The 14737-nt window shown below is 48.6% G+C and overlaps 3 protein-coding genes across 5 annotated transcripts; 2 read left to right on the top strand and 1 right to left on the bottom strand.

Moving 5' to 3' along the window:
* Positions 1 to 226: 226 nt before the first annotated feature.
* Positions 227 to 958, bottom strand: LOC119340952 (RING-H2 finger protein ATL39-like). Its single transcript, XM_037612853.1, has one exon. It carries the CDS (start codon positions 866 to 868, stop codon positions 389 to 391), a length of 480 nt encoding a protein of 159 aa, XP_037468750.1. The 5' UTR covers positions 869 to 958; the 3' UTR covers positions 227 to 388.
* Positions 959 to 3037: 2079 nt separating this feature from the next.
* LOC119337769 (F-box/FBD/LRR-repeat protein At2g26030-like) lies at positions 3038 to 5784 on the top strand. Of its 2 annotated transcripts, none has more exons than XM_037609950.1 (4): positions 3038 to 3175; positions 3329 to 4240; positions 4938 to 5093; positions 5214 to 5784. In XM_037609950.1, exons 1-4 carry the CDS (start codon positions 3119 to 3121, stop codon positions 5310 to 5312), a joined length of 1224 nt encoding a protein of 407 aa, XP_037465847.1. In that variant the 5' UTR covers positions 3038 to 3118; the 3' UTR covers positions 5313 to 5784. The 2 variants fall into 2 exon arrangements, with proteins under 2 accessions (XP_037465847.1, XP_037465846.1); XM_037609949.1 differs by having other exon boundaries at positions 3040 to 3175; positions 5183 to 5784.
* Positions 5785 to 9573: 3789 nt separating this feature from the next.
* LOC119342236 (putative F-box/FBD/LRR-repeat protein At1g78760) lies at positions 9574 to 14681 on the top strand. 2 transcript variants are annotated; one of them, XM_037614081.1, is made up of 4 exons: positions 9574 to 9649; positions 9806 to 10712; positions 13931 to 14086; positions 14174 to 14681. In XM_037614081.1, the coding sequence occupies exons 2-4, from the start codon at positions 9855 to 9857 to the stop codon at positions 14360 to 14362; spliced, it is 1203 nt and encodes a 400-aa protein (XP_037469978.1). In that variant the 5' UTR covers positions 9574 to 9649; positions 9806 to 9854; the 3' UTR covers positions 14363 to 14681. The 2 variants fall into 2 exon arrangements, with proteins under 2 accessions (XP_037469978.1, XP_037469980.1); XM_037614083.1 differs by having other exon boundaries at positions 9582 to 9649; positions 9791 to 10712.
* The last annotated feature ends 56 nt before the right edge of the window (positions 14682 to 14737 follow it).

The following is a 14737-nucleotide window of genomic DNA, read 5'->3' as shown; positions in this document are numbered from 1 at the left end:
CATACGGCTGGTTAATGACTTCAAGAATTCAAAGATCGATCAGCTGTGTCAAATTGAATTAGATGATGCAGGTGCAGCTAATTGCACAGCTGCTGAAAACAACTTCTGGCGGATGAATTTAGAAACTTTTAGTGTTCTGAAGTTTAACCTGTTTACTTCTATGCTCTTTTTTTTTCGAACTTCTATGCTCTTGAAGGGAGTAATACACAAGAGGAGCGGTGATCTTTGCAGTATCCGTTGTACCCAGAACAATTTTTCCTTTGTATACGGAGGAATTTACAAGTTACAACTACATGCTGTATCGATCAGAACTAACACACAGGCGACAAGCTACAAACTAAATTAGCATGCACCTTGCGGTAGCCAACTTCGGCGACCAGCCGGCGCCCTAGACCGGCAGCTCGGTCGTCACCTCGGGCTGGCCATCGTCCTCCGGGGGCTGGGGCTCAACCTCCGCGCGGCAAAGCGGGCAAGTGTCATGGGACGCCAGCCACATGTCGATGCACTCCACGTGGTACAGGTGCTTGCACAAGGGCAGCAGCCGCACCATCTCGCCGGCCTGCACCGTGCCGAGGCACACGGAGCACTGCGCGCCTTCCCCGCCGCCCTCCTTGCCGCTGTGCCTGGCGGAGTGGGTGTACGCGAACTCCGGCAGCTTGGCAAGGTCCACCGTGCGGCGGCGGCCGGTCTCCGCTCCCGCGGCCGCGACCGGTGCCCGGTTGCGGAGCTGATAGCAGAAGAAGAAGGCGACGGAGAAGAGCGCGGCGCCCGTGAGGCCGACGCAGGTGTAGCTGAAGATCATCGTCCCTTTGTTGGTGTGCCGCAGGTGCTCTGAGTTTGGCAAGCCCGTCGGCCCGAACGAAGCCATGGAGCTAGGCTAGCTGCTTCTGCTTGGAAGACTTCCGCCGCTTCCTACTTCGTAGTCGTAGGCAGAGGAATGAGAGCCGACGCCGATCACGGCGAGGGCCTTATCATGCAGTAGATATGCATAGAAGGTACGGTGGCGACCTGGTGCATTTTCTAGTGTTGCGGGTGGGAGAATTTTACTCGCAGATGTCAGCAACTTAGCATTGACTTGTACTCCTAGATTAGCTTCAGAGTGGCATGCATGAGGAGGAGAGTTTACCGGCAGTACGAGTTTAGTAATAGACACTTTGTCAACTCTCTGCACGCTAGTTGTTATAAAGAAAAAAAGATAATAATCCAAACAATACAAGTGGTGCACCTAATCAATGACGATTTTGCACCGAAGATGACATAATGCAATTTTTTTAAACATGAGGTAAAAGCTTTGACATTTTTATTATGAGGTAAAACATGAGGTAAAAGCTTTGACATTTTTATTATGAGGTAAAACATGAGGTAAAAGCTTTGACATTTTTATTATGAGGTAAAACATGAGGTAAAAGCTTTGATACCTTGTGCGTTGTTATGAAAACCATCAACAAATAATTTGATGTTTTAAAACATGAGAAAGTATATGAAACATAATATAAGTTGTTGAAAAAAAATTGAACCAAAATGAGATTAAAAGGTTGCATGGGAACAGTGGATTCTTAAAAAAGAAAAAAACTTGATGAGCTACCTCTATGTACGCAATGGAATCAAATTGGGCTAAAAGGTTGCTTGGAGTTTTTAGCGCAATTCTGTGGGCTGTGGGGAGCAAAAGAGACGTGTATAGGAAGCACAAGAGAATGCTAATGAGAAAATACAGTCGTTTGGGCTTTCAGAATGAGATAATTGCATTAACAACGCATGAAGTCTAATCAAATGGTTGGATGAGCACTCGTGTTGAATGTCTGGAGTGGAACAGATGTCGTTAAGACATATATAGATAGCAAAAGAAACCTAGGATGACGTGGTTGCTTGATAATGCATGAAAAAAATAGTTGATGGTTATTTGTGGTAGACTGCATGTGCATGAAGAGTTAGTGTGATCATGCGCATGAAGAGTTAGTGGCGGGAAAGCATTTTTACATGGTGAACCTATCTTATGATGTGGATAGGTTGCATGTCAAAGCAAATAAGATAGTGGGGATGAATTTCTTAAGTATATAGGATTAAGAACAAGATTGTTGCTCAATTAAATACAAAAAAATGGCTGAAAACCGACATAACCAAGGACAATGCCACTCGACCAAAGACTCCACAGGGTCACACCCACTCTCAGCACAAGGTCAAAGCACACGCAAAACCCGGCAGGACCACACCCACTCTCCTTGACGGCGCGCCAACCAAGCGCATACAAACCAACGGTAACCCGCTCCAAACTAGTCGAGTCCCACCACTGCTGAAGTAAAGAAGTCGTGACTACCATGGAAGGAGTATACATGGCATGCTTCTGCAACATTGAAGATGCATGCACTACATAGGAGTCTACGCAAAATTTGAAGCTCGACACTCACGCAACAAGATCATCACACTCGAGACTTTCATCTGCTCTGTCACACACTTTTTAGTCCACGAACACCACCTTCCGAGCCCTCCCCCCTCCCCACGCCACATCTCTCCCTCGTGCAGAAATGTTGCACGACCTAGCCACCCCGCGCCCAAGCTGCTCAGAGCAACCACCCCCACAGACCACGGTTGTCGCACCACCACATCTGGGGAACGCGGCCTCGACATAGTCAGACCGCCTCTCCCCCTGCTTTATTCTTCACATAGGAGCTAAGGAGCACATAGCCAGGATTTCTTTCTTTTTCTCTTTTCTTCATTTTTATACATTCAGTAGTATATAAAATCGGCTACGTCTTGGAATATAAACTACAATTTCTTTGTTCACTCTTGGTGAAAATGCATGCTCAGTGTCGGGATTCCAAATTTCAGGATAAATTACACTCAAATTCTAGGCACAAATTACCTCATGCAACCGTCAATTACTGAATGCCTGTTGAGCCATCAGGAGGGGCCTGATGATGAAGGCTCTGGTGAGGTGTGGGCCGACTGCGAGGTCAAGGAGGATGTGTATGGGTGCCGCTGGGATTTGGGAGACACACGCATGAAACAGTGGTGAGGTCTAGAGGCGAGGTAGGGACCCTCGACAGGGAAAGGAAGAGAGCTTTTTATTGATGAATACATCATTGGAGCCATTGCACATTGCACCATAGGCACTGAAGCCATGGCACACTGCATCATAGATGGTGGAGCAGTTGAGCGCCCTCGCGCACCACCGCAGGTATGCTCTTGATTCCTCTCGCCTCTCCTCGTTGATTCTCTCGACATTTCTTTTCTGGATTTGTTTCTCTGCGTTCCTCTTTTTCCTGCCGTCCCAAATCTTGTCCCGAGCTGCGGATTTACGGCTTGTATTTCTTCATTTTCGTTGCTGCAGCCCCCTGCACACCACCTGTTCGACGGAACGCCTCTGAGCTCTGACCCCATGGCGGAGGCGTCGGGCGACGGGAGCATGGAAGACAGGATCAGCGCCCTCCCGGACGATCTCCTCATCCATATTCTCTCCCACCTGCGCTCACGCGAAGCTGTGCAGACATGCGTGCTGGCACGGCGCTGGCGATACCTCTGGCGGTCGGTGACCTGCATCGACGTGTCTTTCGAGGAATTTGAGGACAGGGCTGCTGCAAACGACTTGGAGCGTGAGGAGATGTTCAAGATGTCTGTGAACCATTTGCTGATTCTCCGTGAACGCGTAGACCTGAAGGAGTTCCATCTGGAGTACAGCTTGGTGGTCGGGGTCAGCCGGCTCAGTGCTAAGTCTGATGAAGCCAACCTATGGATCCGCCATGCGTTACAGTACAAGGCTCAGACTGTCAAGATTGTCAATCAAAGCGAACTTCTACAGCTTCTTCCCTCGGTATTCACTTCAACGTACTTGAAAAGACTGCACATTACCAATGCTCAACTGATCCGAGGTTTCTTTGACCGCCTCCGGAAAGGCTGCCCAGCATTGGAATATCTCTTCCTATCGACCTGCGACATTGAGGACCTTGACATTTTCTCCGACACACTCAAGGTTTTGATCCTCTCTGATGCTATCGGGTTCTCATTCTCATTTGAGCACGATGCCCAAGTCTCTATTTCTGCTCCAAGCCTCATTTCTCTGTCCGTCGAAGAGTGTCCTTCCGGGGCCAGGCTACCTATACTAAAGAACATGTCATCACTAGAGACTGCATCAGTATTGCTTTCAGAAGGAGATATCACAACTTGTGATGCTGATGGTATCAGGCAGTTTCTCGGGGGCCTCTCTGGTGTTAGAAGTTTGGATTTCTATTATGGGGATAGACAGGTATGCTTCTTGGTTTTTTGTAGATTACATTGATCTTGAGATATTTATCCATACCAAAATCTGCAACCTAAGCATGTTTTTTTCTTCTTCTGCCTTAGCCCTTCCGAGTTATACTAGATGATTCATTACATAGCATAAGTGCAAATCAAACCTCTTGATAGGATGACCAGTGCTGTCTGGTCTCCATTCATTCCATTTCGTATGCTCATTTGTTGATTCATCAAATTGTTGACCAGAGTATCTTAGTTTTCTCATGATATAAAACTAGTACAATAACTGAGTTACAATGTAGCTTCAGCATATACTAATGTGAAGGGCCTCAGCAATTGCTGAAACCATTATTGCTAACTCCTACAAACAAATTGGACCAATGCAACAGATTATCATGTGAAGCAACCATGATGTTTTAATCACATGTGCTCCATGGCTCTATCGATGAACAAAAATAAGTATATCATTGTCTAATATGGTTATTTTGTTAAGATGATCTCTGTTTGTGCTGTGATTTTTTTTCTTTCATATCCAATTTGCTCCAAAGCTATAGTTCTAAGATTTTCAACGGCAACCAATCAGAAACGTAATCATATTATGTTAACTCCCTCCTTATATTTTTGGCAAGTTTGGTTGAAGCAGAAAAAAGAAATTGAAGAATACGGCATGGGTTTATGTTGTGTCTTAACATTTGAATCATTTGCAGCTGGAGGTGAAAAATAATCACGGATGGTGCCCAACATTCAACAATCTTACAAACCTGACCCTTGATAGGTGGTGCATGCATGCGGACTTATATGCCATGATAGTCTTCCTTCAGAACTCACCTAATCTGAAGAAGCTAACTCTTAAACTAAACGAGGTATATACCGTCTTCTCCATTGCATTTATCCTTCAGTGAAAGTTTGTGCATGCACAGTAAAGATGAAACTGTTCTCTTTTAATTGCCAGCCACGATATCACAACGAGGTTGTATCTGCAGTCATCGGCGAGCTGGAGGATAGATCGTTTACATGTGAACAGCTTGAGATTGTCGAAATCATATGCTCGAAGGGAAATGAGCTGCTGCTACTTGGGTTGAATCAGTTTTTGGTAGAAGAGAGTGGCATAAGGCCTGATCAGATGCGTGTCAGTCACCAGAACTAAGGCCGATGCGAGTCATCCGATTGTTTCAAGTCCCACTACAGGTGAAATTACATGGAATCACTCATTGGCATATCACATGGCAGGCAAACATTGCTTCCCCTTGGATCTATATTCGCTCGCTCTGGTTTAGTTGGAATGAACATAGCATGTGTGTTTGCTGCCCTTGTCTTTTCACACAGTAGAATCCCATAGTGTTGGTTTTGAACTATGTTCTGCGGCCGGTGAACCAAAAGAAACACACCGCTATCTTCCCATGCGATGCCATAATTCGTGTGGGGGAAGATTACACTGCATTTGACATACATGCACATGGCTCAAAATCGCCAGTGACACTTTTTTCATGGATGTGTGATGTTATTGATCTGAGTTGCATGGCTGATGACTGCAGAAAACTTGATGTTGCCTTTTCTGCTGTTTCTGAAAGAAAATGCTTGTGTTGTGCTCGTGGTGTTGGCGGAGCTAGCAAAAGGCTCTTCTAATCTGTCCTTGAACGTGTCTGGTGAGTCTCTTGAATAAGACGTTGTCCTTGTACCCTCCTCTTGACCCCGTTGAGTCTGTGATGCACGGCCCTCGTTCTTCTCTGCTGTTAATGTAGACCAGGTTACATATATGCACACAACTGGAGTCAGAGTCTATGGCCATGCCCGATGCGCAACGGCAACGGTCTGACCACCAAGGTTTTATATCCACACAACTGGAATCTGAACTGTATATACGCCAAGAGAAAACGTATACGCCAAGGGAAAAGGATGCGCAGGCTCGTCGGTCTACAACTACAGCAGGTCGTCCGGCCTATATATGAGCCATGTGAAACTGAATAAACTGTATGCTAACAATGGCTCCCATAGCTAGTTCCGGTAACCTTTTGCTGCTGCTCGACCTTCTCCACAAGTTCTCCGCTCGTCCCTCACCTCTGCCGCAGCATACAGCAACCAAACCACCACCCCAGCTCCATGTCTCCCAGGCCAAGCCTCGGCTCTCCTCAGGTTCAGGCGGGACTTCACATTCGATCGTAACTACCCTCAGGTGAACGCGTAACAGGGTATGCTGCCCCGGCATGCAAAGGGCGTATGGAGTTGTGTCTGCGGCGGGTTTTTTGTGATCCGGTCGGTTTAGGTTTTTGATGGATCCGTCCAGATTCGGTCGAAACGCATGGTCCTTGGAGTTTCTATGAGCTCTTCTCGGCATTTTCTTCTCCTAGTCTACAAGTTCCCGAGTAAAAAATGTTTGCTCCCTTGAGGCGGAGTCCGAGAGGCAGCATCGAGCTATGCACACGGCGCACCACTGATGGATGCAGGAGAAAGAAGACTTATAGGCTCCCTCAAGGATTGGATTGTAATTTTATTTTTCTGCATGGGCGAGTTCGTAAGGACATGTGTTCATTTTTACTTAACTAGCAAGCGTGCACATGCAATGCACGTTTTGACTAATAGGATGTTGAAAATCATGAAGACATTCCAAGTTGCATCTTGACTAATACGAATCGAAAGAAAAATGTTAGAAGCGGAAGAAATCCATACATATTTTAAAATTACATCAACTATTTAATTTAGATTGATAAATCATGAAAATATAAAATGATAAACCATCAATTTCCATTCGTCGCAGGAAACTATTCACAATATATTAGGTGCTTTCCCTTCATCAACTTTTTCTTTTTGTTGAAAAACTTCCGTTCTATTCATTTTCAATCATGGCAGGACAACGAATATCTGAAATGATAAAAATTACATTCAGATTCGCAGACCATCTAGCGACGATTATAAGCACTGAAGCGAGCCGAAGGCGCCCCTTCCTCGCCGGAGTCGAGCAAAACTTGTTGTAGTAGACAGTCAGGAAGTCGTCGTGCTAAGGCCCCGTAGGACCAATGTAGTAGAATAACAACGTCACCAGTGCAGAATAGCGTAGATCGGAAGGTCCAACCTAAAGCCACACCAACGTAGATGAACTACGACTAGATCCGAACAAATCCGCCAAGGACAGATCTGCAGGAGACACATCTTCACACGCCCACTGACGATGCTAGACACACCACCGAGACAAGGGTTAGGCGGGTAGAACCTTACTCCATCTTCAGGGAGCCACCGCTGTCTCGTCTTCCTGAACATGATACAAACCCAAACAAAAATCGAAGGGATATCTAAAATCAGAGCCCTCCCGCCGGCAAGGGCCTGGACCCACCGCACAACCATGGCCCTAAGGCCATCAGGGACAGGGCGAACCGGCGGCGGCTATGAAAGGCAAAGGAGCTTTTCTTCAGTTGCAAGCTAGGACTCGTCTACCCATATAATCCCCTTCATCAAGTTCAGTTCTTGGATTAAAGTTTTCATTGAGAAATGCTCAAGAAAGGAACTAATTACCTCGTGACAGGGAATGCACTTAATTGTAGGTATTAGGGCCAACTGAGCTGAAAAAAAAGGAAACCAGAACCATGCTACAAGATGATGATCCTCGGTCATCCAACAAAATTCTCCAAGTACTACAATTTTCCATGATATGCACCTGATATCATCATTAAAGTTCTAATTAGGATAAATTCTTTTTTAGTAGTAGGAGTGAAGTTGATCATGTGAAATAATATAAATCATGCATTAAGGTCTAGTATATCATTCGCATTAAAGGGAAATAATGAGCAATGCAAGAATTGGATTAGAGAACAACTTAGGGCATGAAGTCAGCGGGTAATCTTGCACACACAATGCACTCCTTGACCATGTGAAATAATATCATCTCGAAGGATCGGGAGACCCCTGCACCTATCACTGTGCCCCTCCCCTCATCTCTTATGTCCCTCGCTCATCTCTTTCTCCCCTCCTCCTTCATCCTCCAGCGCTCGAGCAAAGGCGTCCTTAGATCAATCGATGTTGTAGTGAAACCGGAGGTAGCACTGGGTTAGGGATATTAATCTTGGGCGGCGCATGGAGCTGACGAGTGCATAACTAGGATTTGTTTTTTCTTCTTCTCTTCTTCCTCCCTACATGTGGTAGTATATAAAATGGGTTGCATTTTTTAATATAGATTACAATTTCTTTACTTACTCTTGGTGAAAATGCAGGTTCAGTGTCGGGATTCCAAATTCCAAGATAAATTACATTTAATTTGTAGGCATGAATTACTTCATGCAAGCGTCAATTACTGCATTTCTGGCGAGGTGCCGAGAGAGGGGAGATTAGGGCCTGACGGTGAAGGCTCCAACGAGGTGCAGGCCGGCTGCCAGCACAGGGAGAATGTATGTGTGCCCACGGGAAGGATGTGTGTGTGGGTGGCACTGGGTTGATAGATGCACACACGCGACGCAGTGGTGAGCCCCAGAGGCGAGATGGTGACCCTCGACACGAAGGAAGAGAGCCTTTTTATGGATGCAAATTACGATGGGGGTTAAGCTGTGCAGCAGACTTTATGGGAGTCTCCCGTGCATCGTGCGACCACTGGCGGAGCTACGGCCAAGCAATATTGTGCTATGGCCCGCCCAGCTCAGTGAAAATTCAGCAAGATATGAGAGCAAAATGGGTCATCGGAGTAAAACAGTGAGACTTTCCTTTAGTTTAGCCTGCCCAGGTTTTCAAGTGTAGCTCCGCGACTGCGTACGACCCCGGTACCGTCAAATACATGCGCCTGATTGTACAGAATCCACGAATCGCTTAAAAAATCTATGGTATTTTTAAATCTGTGTAAAATACTTTCTTTGAGTCATTTATTTTAAGACGTAGGAAGTAGTTTTACTTGACGGGGTGATTTGTAATTTTGTTACCGAGAGAGTACCGCTTCTTCGGGAAGGCGCAAAAACCATAGTATATGTGTTCTTTTCACTTTACTCGGCAATTATTATAGTGCTCTCTTTGCAAATAAAGACTAGACGATTGATGTGACGATGCTTACTGTTTATCAAGGCTGGGTCGAGGCACAGCCTCCACCCGGATTCGGGGGAACGGGATCCTCTAACATACACAAGGAATGTTAGAAAAGTTACAGTATCCTAACTTTCCTTCTGTTAATTCATATAATTAAGACTAAAATAACTTAAATTAATTTTTAAATAACATATCTAGGATGTACATTCATAGTAATTACATACAAGCAGTTGATGGTGAGATAAAATTGATTTTGGATTTTTTATATTTACATTAATTATCAAAAGTAAATAACCTGCTAATAATCCCTAACATTCCTTCTTCATTTTACACTAGACGAGCACTGTAGCACAGTGACTTTCCTTCTTGGAGGATCCGGCTGGGGTGGGGCAGAGTTGAGCGCACTCGCGCACCACCGGAGGTATGCTGTGGATCCCTTTCACCTCCCCTCGTTGATTCCCTCGACATTTCTTTCCTGATAATTTGTTTCTCCGCGTTCCTCTTCTTTCTTGCCGTCCCAAATCTTGTCCCGAGCTGTGAATTCACGGCTTGTATTCGTTAGTTTCCGTTGCTGCAGCCTCCCTGCACACAACCTGTTCGACGAAACGCCTCCGAGCTCTGACCCCATGGCGGAGGCGTCGGGCGACGGGAGCATGCAAGACAGGATCAGCGCCCTCCCGGACGAGCTCCTCATCCATGTTCTCTCCCATCTGCGCTCACGCGAAGCTGTGCAGACATGCGTGCTGGCACGGCGCTGGCGGGACCTCTGGCAGTGGGTGCCCTGCATCGACGTGTCTTTCAAGGAATTCGCAGACGTGCCGTATGAAGATGATGATGAAGACGACTTTGAGTTCAAGAAGTTCGTCAACCGTTTGCTGATGCTCCGTAGACCCGTTGACCTGGAGGCGTTCCGGCTCGAGTACAGGTTGCCGACCGACACCGAGTACCCTGAAGATGACTCCGCCGATGCCAACCTATGGATCGCCCATGCGTTACAGTACAAGGCTCAGGCTGTCAAGGTTGTAGATTACAACGATCGTTTGCATGTCGCTCCTGCGGTATTCACTTCAGCGTACTTGAAAAGACTGCACATCTGCCATGCTTTTCTGCTCCAAGGTTTCTTTAAGCACCTCGACATGGGCTGCCCAGTATTGGAGGATCTATTCGTATCGAATACCAGCATTCAGCACCGTGATATTTTCTCCAATACACTGAAGTATTTGACCCTCACTGATGACATTATCCACGGACCTGAGCATGATCACCAGCCTTCTATTTCTGCTCCAAAGCTCATTTCTCTGTCTGTCGACGGGAGTCCTTCTGGGCCCAGGCTACCTATACTAAAGAACATGACATCTCTAGAGACGGCGTCAATCGTACTTGTACGGGGGTTAATCAGTAATTGTAATGCTGATGATATCAAGCAGTTTCTTGGAGAGCTCTCTCATGTTAGAAGTTTGGACCTCTGTTATGGCGTCGAAAAGGTGAGCTGCTAGGTTTAACACGCCTGTCTATGAAACCTTCTTTTTTTTGGTAGATCGCGTTTCTCTAGATATTAACCTATACTATATAATCTGCCATGTAAGCACATTTTTTGTCTTTATTGTTAAACTGGAAGAGTCATTGCGTACCATAAGTGCAAACCTAACCACTTGATAGGATGACTAATGCTGTCTACACTCAAGACATTCCATTTCATATGCCCATTTTGTAGATTCATCAAATTACTGACCAAAATATCTAAGGTTTTCATACTAAACTGGAGCAATAAGTGGATTATAATTGTTGACCAAAATATCTCATTTCATATGCTTTTTTTTAGTTGCATATGCTCATTCTTAGTGCAATAACTGGGTTATAATATAGCTTCATCAGCATATACTAATGTAAAGTGCTTCAGCAATTGTTACCATCATTGCCAACTCCTACAAACAGATTGGACCAAAGCAACAGATTATCATGTGACGCAACCATGCTGATTTAATCACACGTGCTCCATGACTATCGAGGAACAGAAAATAAGTATACGATTGTCTAAGGGCATCTCCAGCCGCGCCCCCAACAGGCCCTCCCCAGACGATTTTGCCGCGCCGGCGCCAAAAAAAGGCCCCAGTCGCGCCCCCAGAAGCCCGTTTTTCGCCGGCTCGGGCCAAAACTGGTGCCGGCGGACCCAGGCCGAACCCGGCGCCCTGGGGGGCGCTTGGGGAGCCGGCACAAGCGAAAAAGGCGCGTGGGCCCGCCCTGGAGGCGACCCGAGGGCCTTTTCCCGCCGTTTCTGGACGCTTTTCCCTCGCATCTCTCGCCTTCCTCCCGCCATTCTCTCCCTTTCTCCCGCCAAACCCCCTCCCGCTCGCCGCGAAGAAGTACGCCATGCCGCCGAAGAAGTACGCATGCCGCGCGCGGCGGCAACCGCGACTGGCGTCGTGGCCCAGCCGAAGCAGAGGAAGCCGAGGGCGCCGCCATCGAAGCCACCGGGCTTGTCGAACGCCGAGTGGAGGGTGGAAGTTCAGCGGCGCGAAGCAGTCACCGCCGACAGGCGGAACAGGGCCATAGCCAAGAAGGCCCGCGACAACGCGGCGCGCGCGGCGGCGTCTTCCTCATCGGTCGACCAGGCGGGGATGAATCCACCCGTCGTCAGCCACGCCCAGTACGCGCCCTGGGGACAGCAAGGCGCCGGATCTCCATGGGGTTCATCGTCGCCCGGCTACGCCGACGGCGACGCGCACGGTGGGTTCAACCCAAACGTGAAAACGTGACCTTCCCTCATGGTCACCCCGTACGCGCACGCCCTCGCCCGCCTTCGTCGGCGTGCAGTACCCTCCATACAACTACTCGCCGCCCGCCGCCTACGCGTCCACACCGACGCCCCATCTCTACCGTGGACCGCTACCCTTCTCGCACCTCGGCGACGCCGACGACACGGGAGCCGACATGGACGACATCATCGCGACAGGATCGACCGCGGCCGCCGCGTCTCCCGGGTTCGCCACCCAGGACGAGGTAGTGGACCTCAGCGGTGACATGGAGGCCGAGCTCGGCTACGTCTACGACGACGACAAGCAGGAACCCGAGGAGGAGGAGGAGGACGAGGAGGAGGAGGACGAGGAGGAGCCGGCTCCTGTTCCGACGAAGGGGCGCCAGAAGAAGAAGAAGCGGGCGGCTAGGTCAGGCGAACCGCACATCAAGTGGACGTACAAGGAGGAGGAATGCCTCGCTGAAGCATGGAAAGTCGTCTGCCTCGACCCGACCACCGGCGCGAACCAGAGCTTGGAGACGTACTGGGACCGCATCAAGGCCGAGTTCGACGAGCGGAAGCTCGTCGACCCCTACTTCAAAGGCGTCTACATGCAGCGCGGCTCCAAGGCGATGGCGAACCATTGGGGGCGTATCCAGTTGGCGTGCAACAAATGGCATGGAATCGTCGAGGAGGTCGCGGCTCGCCCGGAGAGCGGCGCCAGCGTTGAGGATCAGGTACGCACGCCGTTCGCCCGCATATCTTCGTCCCCTACGCCCGCCGCCCGCCAACTGTTCGTCCCTCCGCGCAGCTGCTGCGTATGTTCGCCATGTATCGGGGCGACAACCAAGACGCCGACTTCAAGCACCTCCACGTCTACAAGCGCATTGACAAGTGCGAGAAGTGGGCGGAAGTCCGACGTGCCCTCGACAAGGCCAAGGAGACATACAAGCCGGACGCGACGACTCCGGGCGCGTCAGAGGGGCGGTCGGACGGCCACAAATTGGCAAAGAAGGGGAAAAGCGCCGACGCGGCAACCGCACGAGTGCAGGAGTCCATCGAGCATTGCCTCGCCGACGCCCAGGCCCGGGCCGTCCTACGCGAAGAGAAGACTGAGGCGCGGTGGTCGTCGCTAATGAAGAACAGCGCCATCAAGCTCGACCTGCTCCGGACGAACGTCGCCGTGAAGAAGAGGAACACCGACATGGCTTTTCTGATGGGCGGGGCGGACATGCTCCAGAGCAACGACGAGAAGCTCAAGGCGTGGTACTTGGTGCAGCGCGGCCTCATCCTGAACGAGCTGCCGACGGCAACGCTGACGACGACGACGACGCCCACGACCACACGGACGCCAAGCCCGAACGACGCCTCTACATCGCCGCCCAGCAGTGCCGAAGCCGCGCCGACGCAGCCCAGCACCGAAGCAGCTCCGACACCGACGAGCCCGCGCACGCTGACTCCGCCAACGCCTGGAGCCGACCCCGCCGAGTGAATCGTTGCGCACGCGAACTTGCGGCGGCGGCGCTCTGTTTTTTGTAACGCCAGACTAGGTCCGATCGCCGGATTTGCGGCGTCTTTTGAGAGCGGGAACGACCAAGTTTAAATTTCCCGCATCCTGGGGCCGGCGCGTGGGGGCGTGACTGGGAGCTAGGTCGCCCCCAAGGGCCGAACTAGCGCCGGCACGCCCCCAGGCCGCTCTATTTAGGCGCCCTGGGGGGCCGAACGGCTGGAGATGCCCTAATACAGTTATTTTGTTTAACATGATCTCTATTTGTGCTGTGATTTATTCATATTCAATGTGCTCCAAAGCTATAGCTCTTAAGATTTTCAACGGCGCACGGTCAGAAGAGTAATCACATTTTGTTAACTCCCTCCAGATATTTTGGCAAGTTTCGTTGAAGCAGAAAAAAGAAATGGAAGAACATAATGGGTTTAATGTTCTGTCTTAATCCTTTCAATCATTTGCAGGTGGAGATTGAAAAGAATTACAGATGGTGCCCAACATTTCGTAATCTTACAGACCTGACGCTTCATAGTTGGTGTGTGCATGGGGATTTCTATGCACTGATAGTCTTCCTTCAGAACTCACCTAGTCTTAAGAAGCTAACTCTTGAACTAAACGAGGTATATGGTCTTCTCCGTAGCATTTATCCTTCAATCAATGTTGGTGCATTTACTGTAAAGATAAAACTGTTCCTTTTTATTTGCCAGCATTGGTATGAAAATGGGGTTATACGTGCAATCACTGGCGAGCTGGAGGATAGATCATTTACATGTGAGCAGCTTGAGATTGTTGAAATCATATGCTCGGAGGGAAATGAGCTGCTACCTTGGGTGAATCAGTTCTTGCTTGATAGTGGCATAAGGCCTGATCAGATGCGTGTCATTTATGAGGACTAAGGCCAATGGAGGCATTTGATGATTCAGGTCCCACTACAGGTGAAATTACATGGAATCACACATTGGCATGTCATCTCAGGCAAACATTATTTCCTATTGGATCTATATTCGCTCGCTCTGTTTTAGTTGGAATGAACATAGCATGTGTGTTTGCTGCCCTTGCCTTTTTCATACAGTAGTGATGATTTTGAAGCATGTTCTGCTGATGGTGAACCAAAAGAAACATATGACTTGGATGTCATTTTCCTATGTGGTGCCATTCTGGTAGAACGTTACACTACATGAGACGTGCAAAATTGCTTGTTCTGGTTGGAGTTTATATTGGTCCAAATCTCCGAGGATACTTTTCTAGTAAATGTTCTATTAGCTCATTCA

This window comes from Triticum dicoccoides, chromosome 7B (genome assembly GCF_002162155.2).
Source record: "Triticum dicoccoides isolate Atlit2015 ecotype Zavitan chromosome 7B, WEW_v2.0, whole genome shotgun sequence".
Taxonomy (NCBI): domain Eukaryota; kingdom Viridiplantae; phylum Streptophyta; class Magnoliopsida; order Poales; family Poaceae; genus Triticum; species Triticum dicoccoides.
This window is presented reverse-complemented; position numbering and strand designations above follow the sequence as displayed.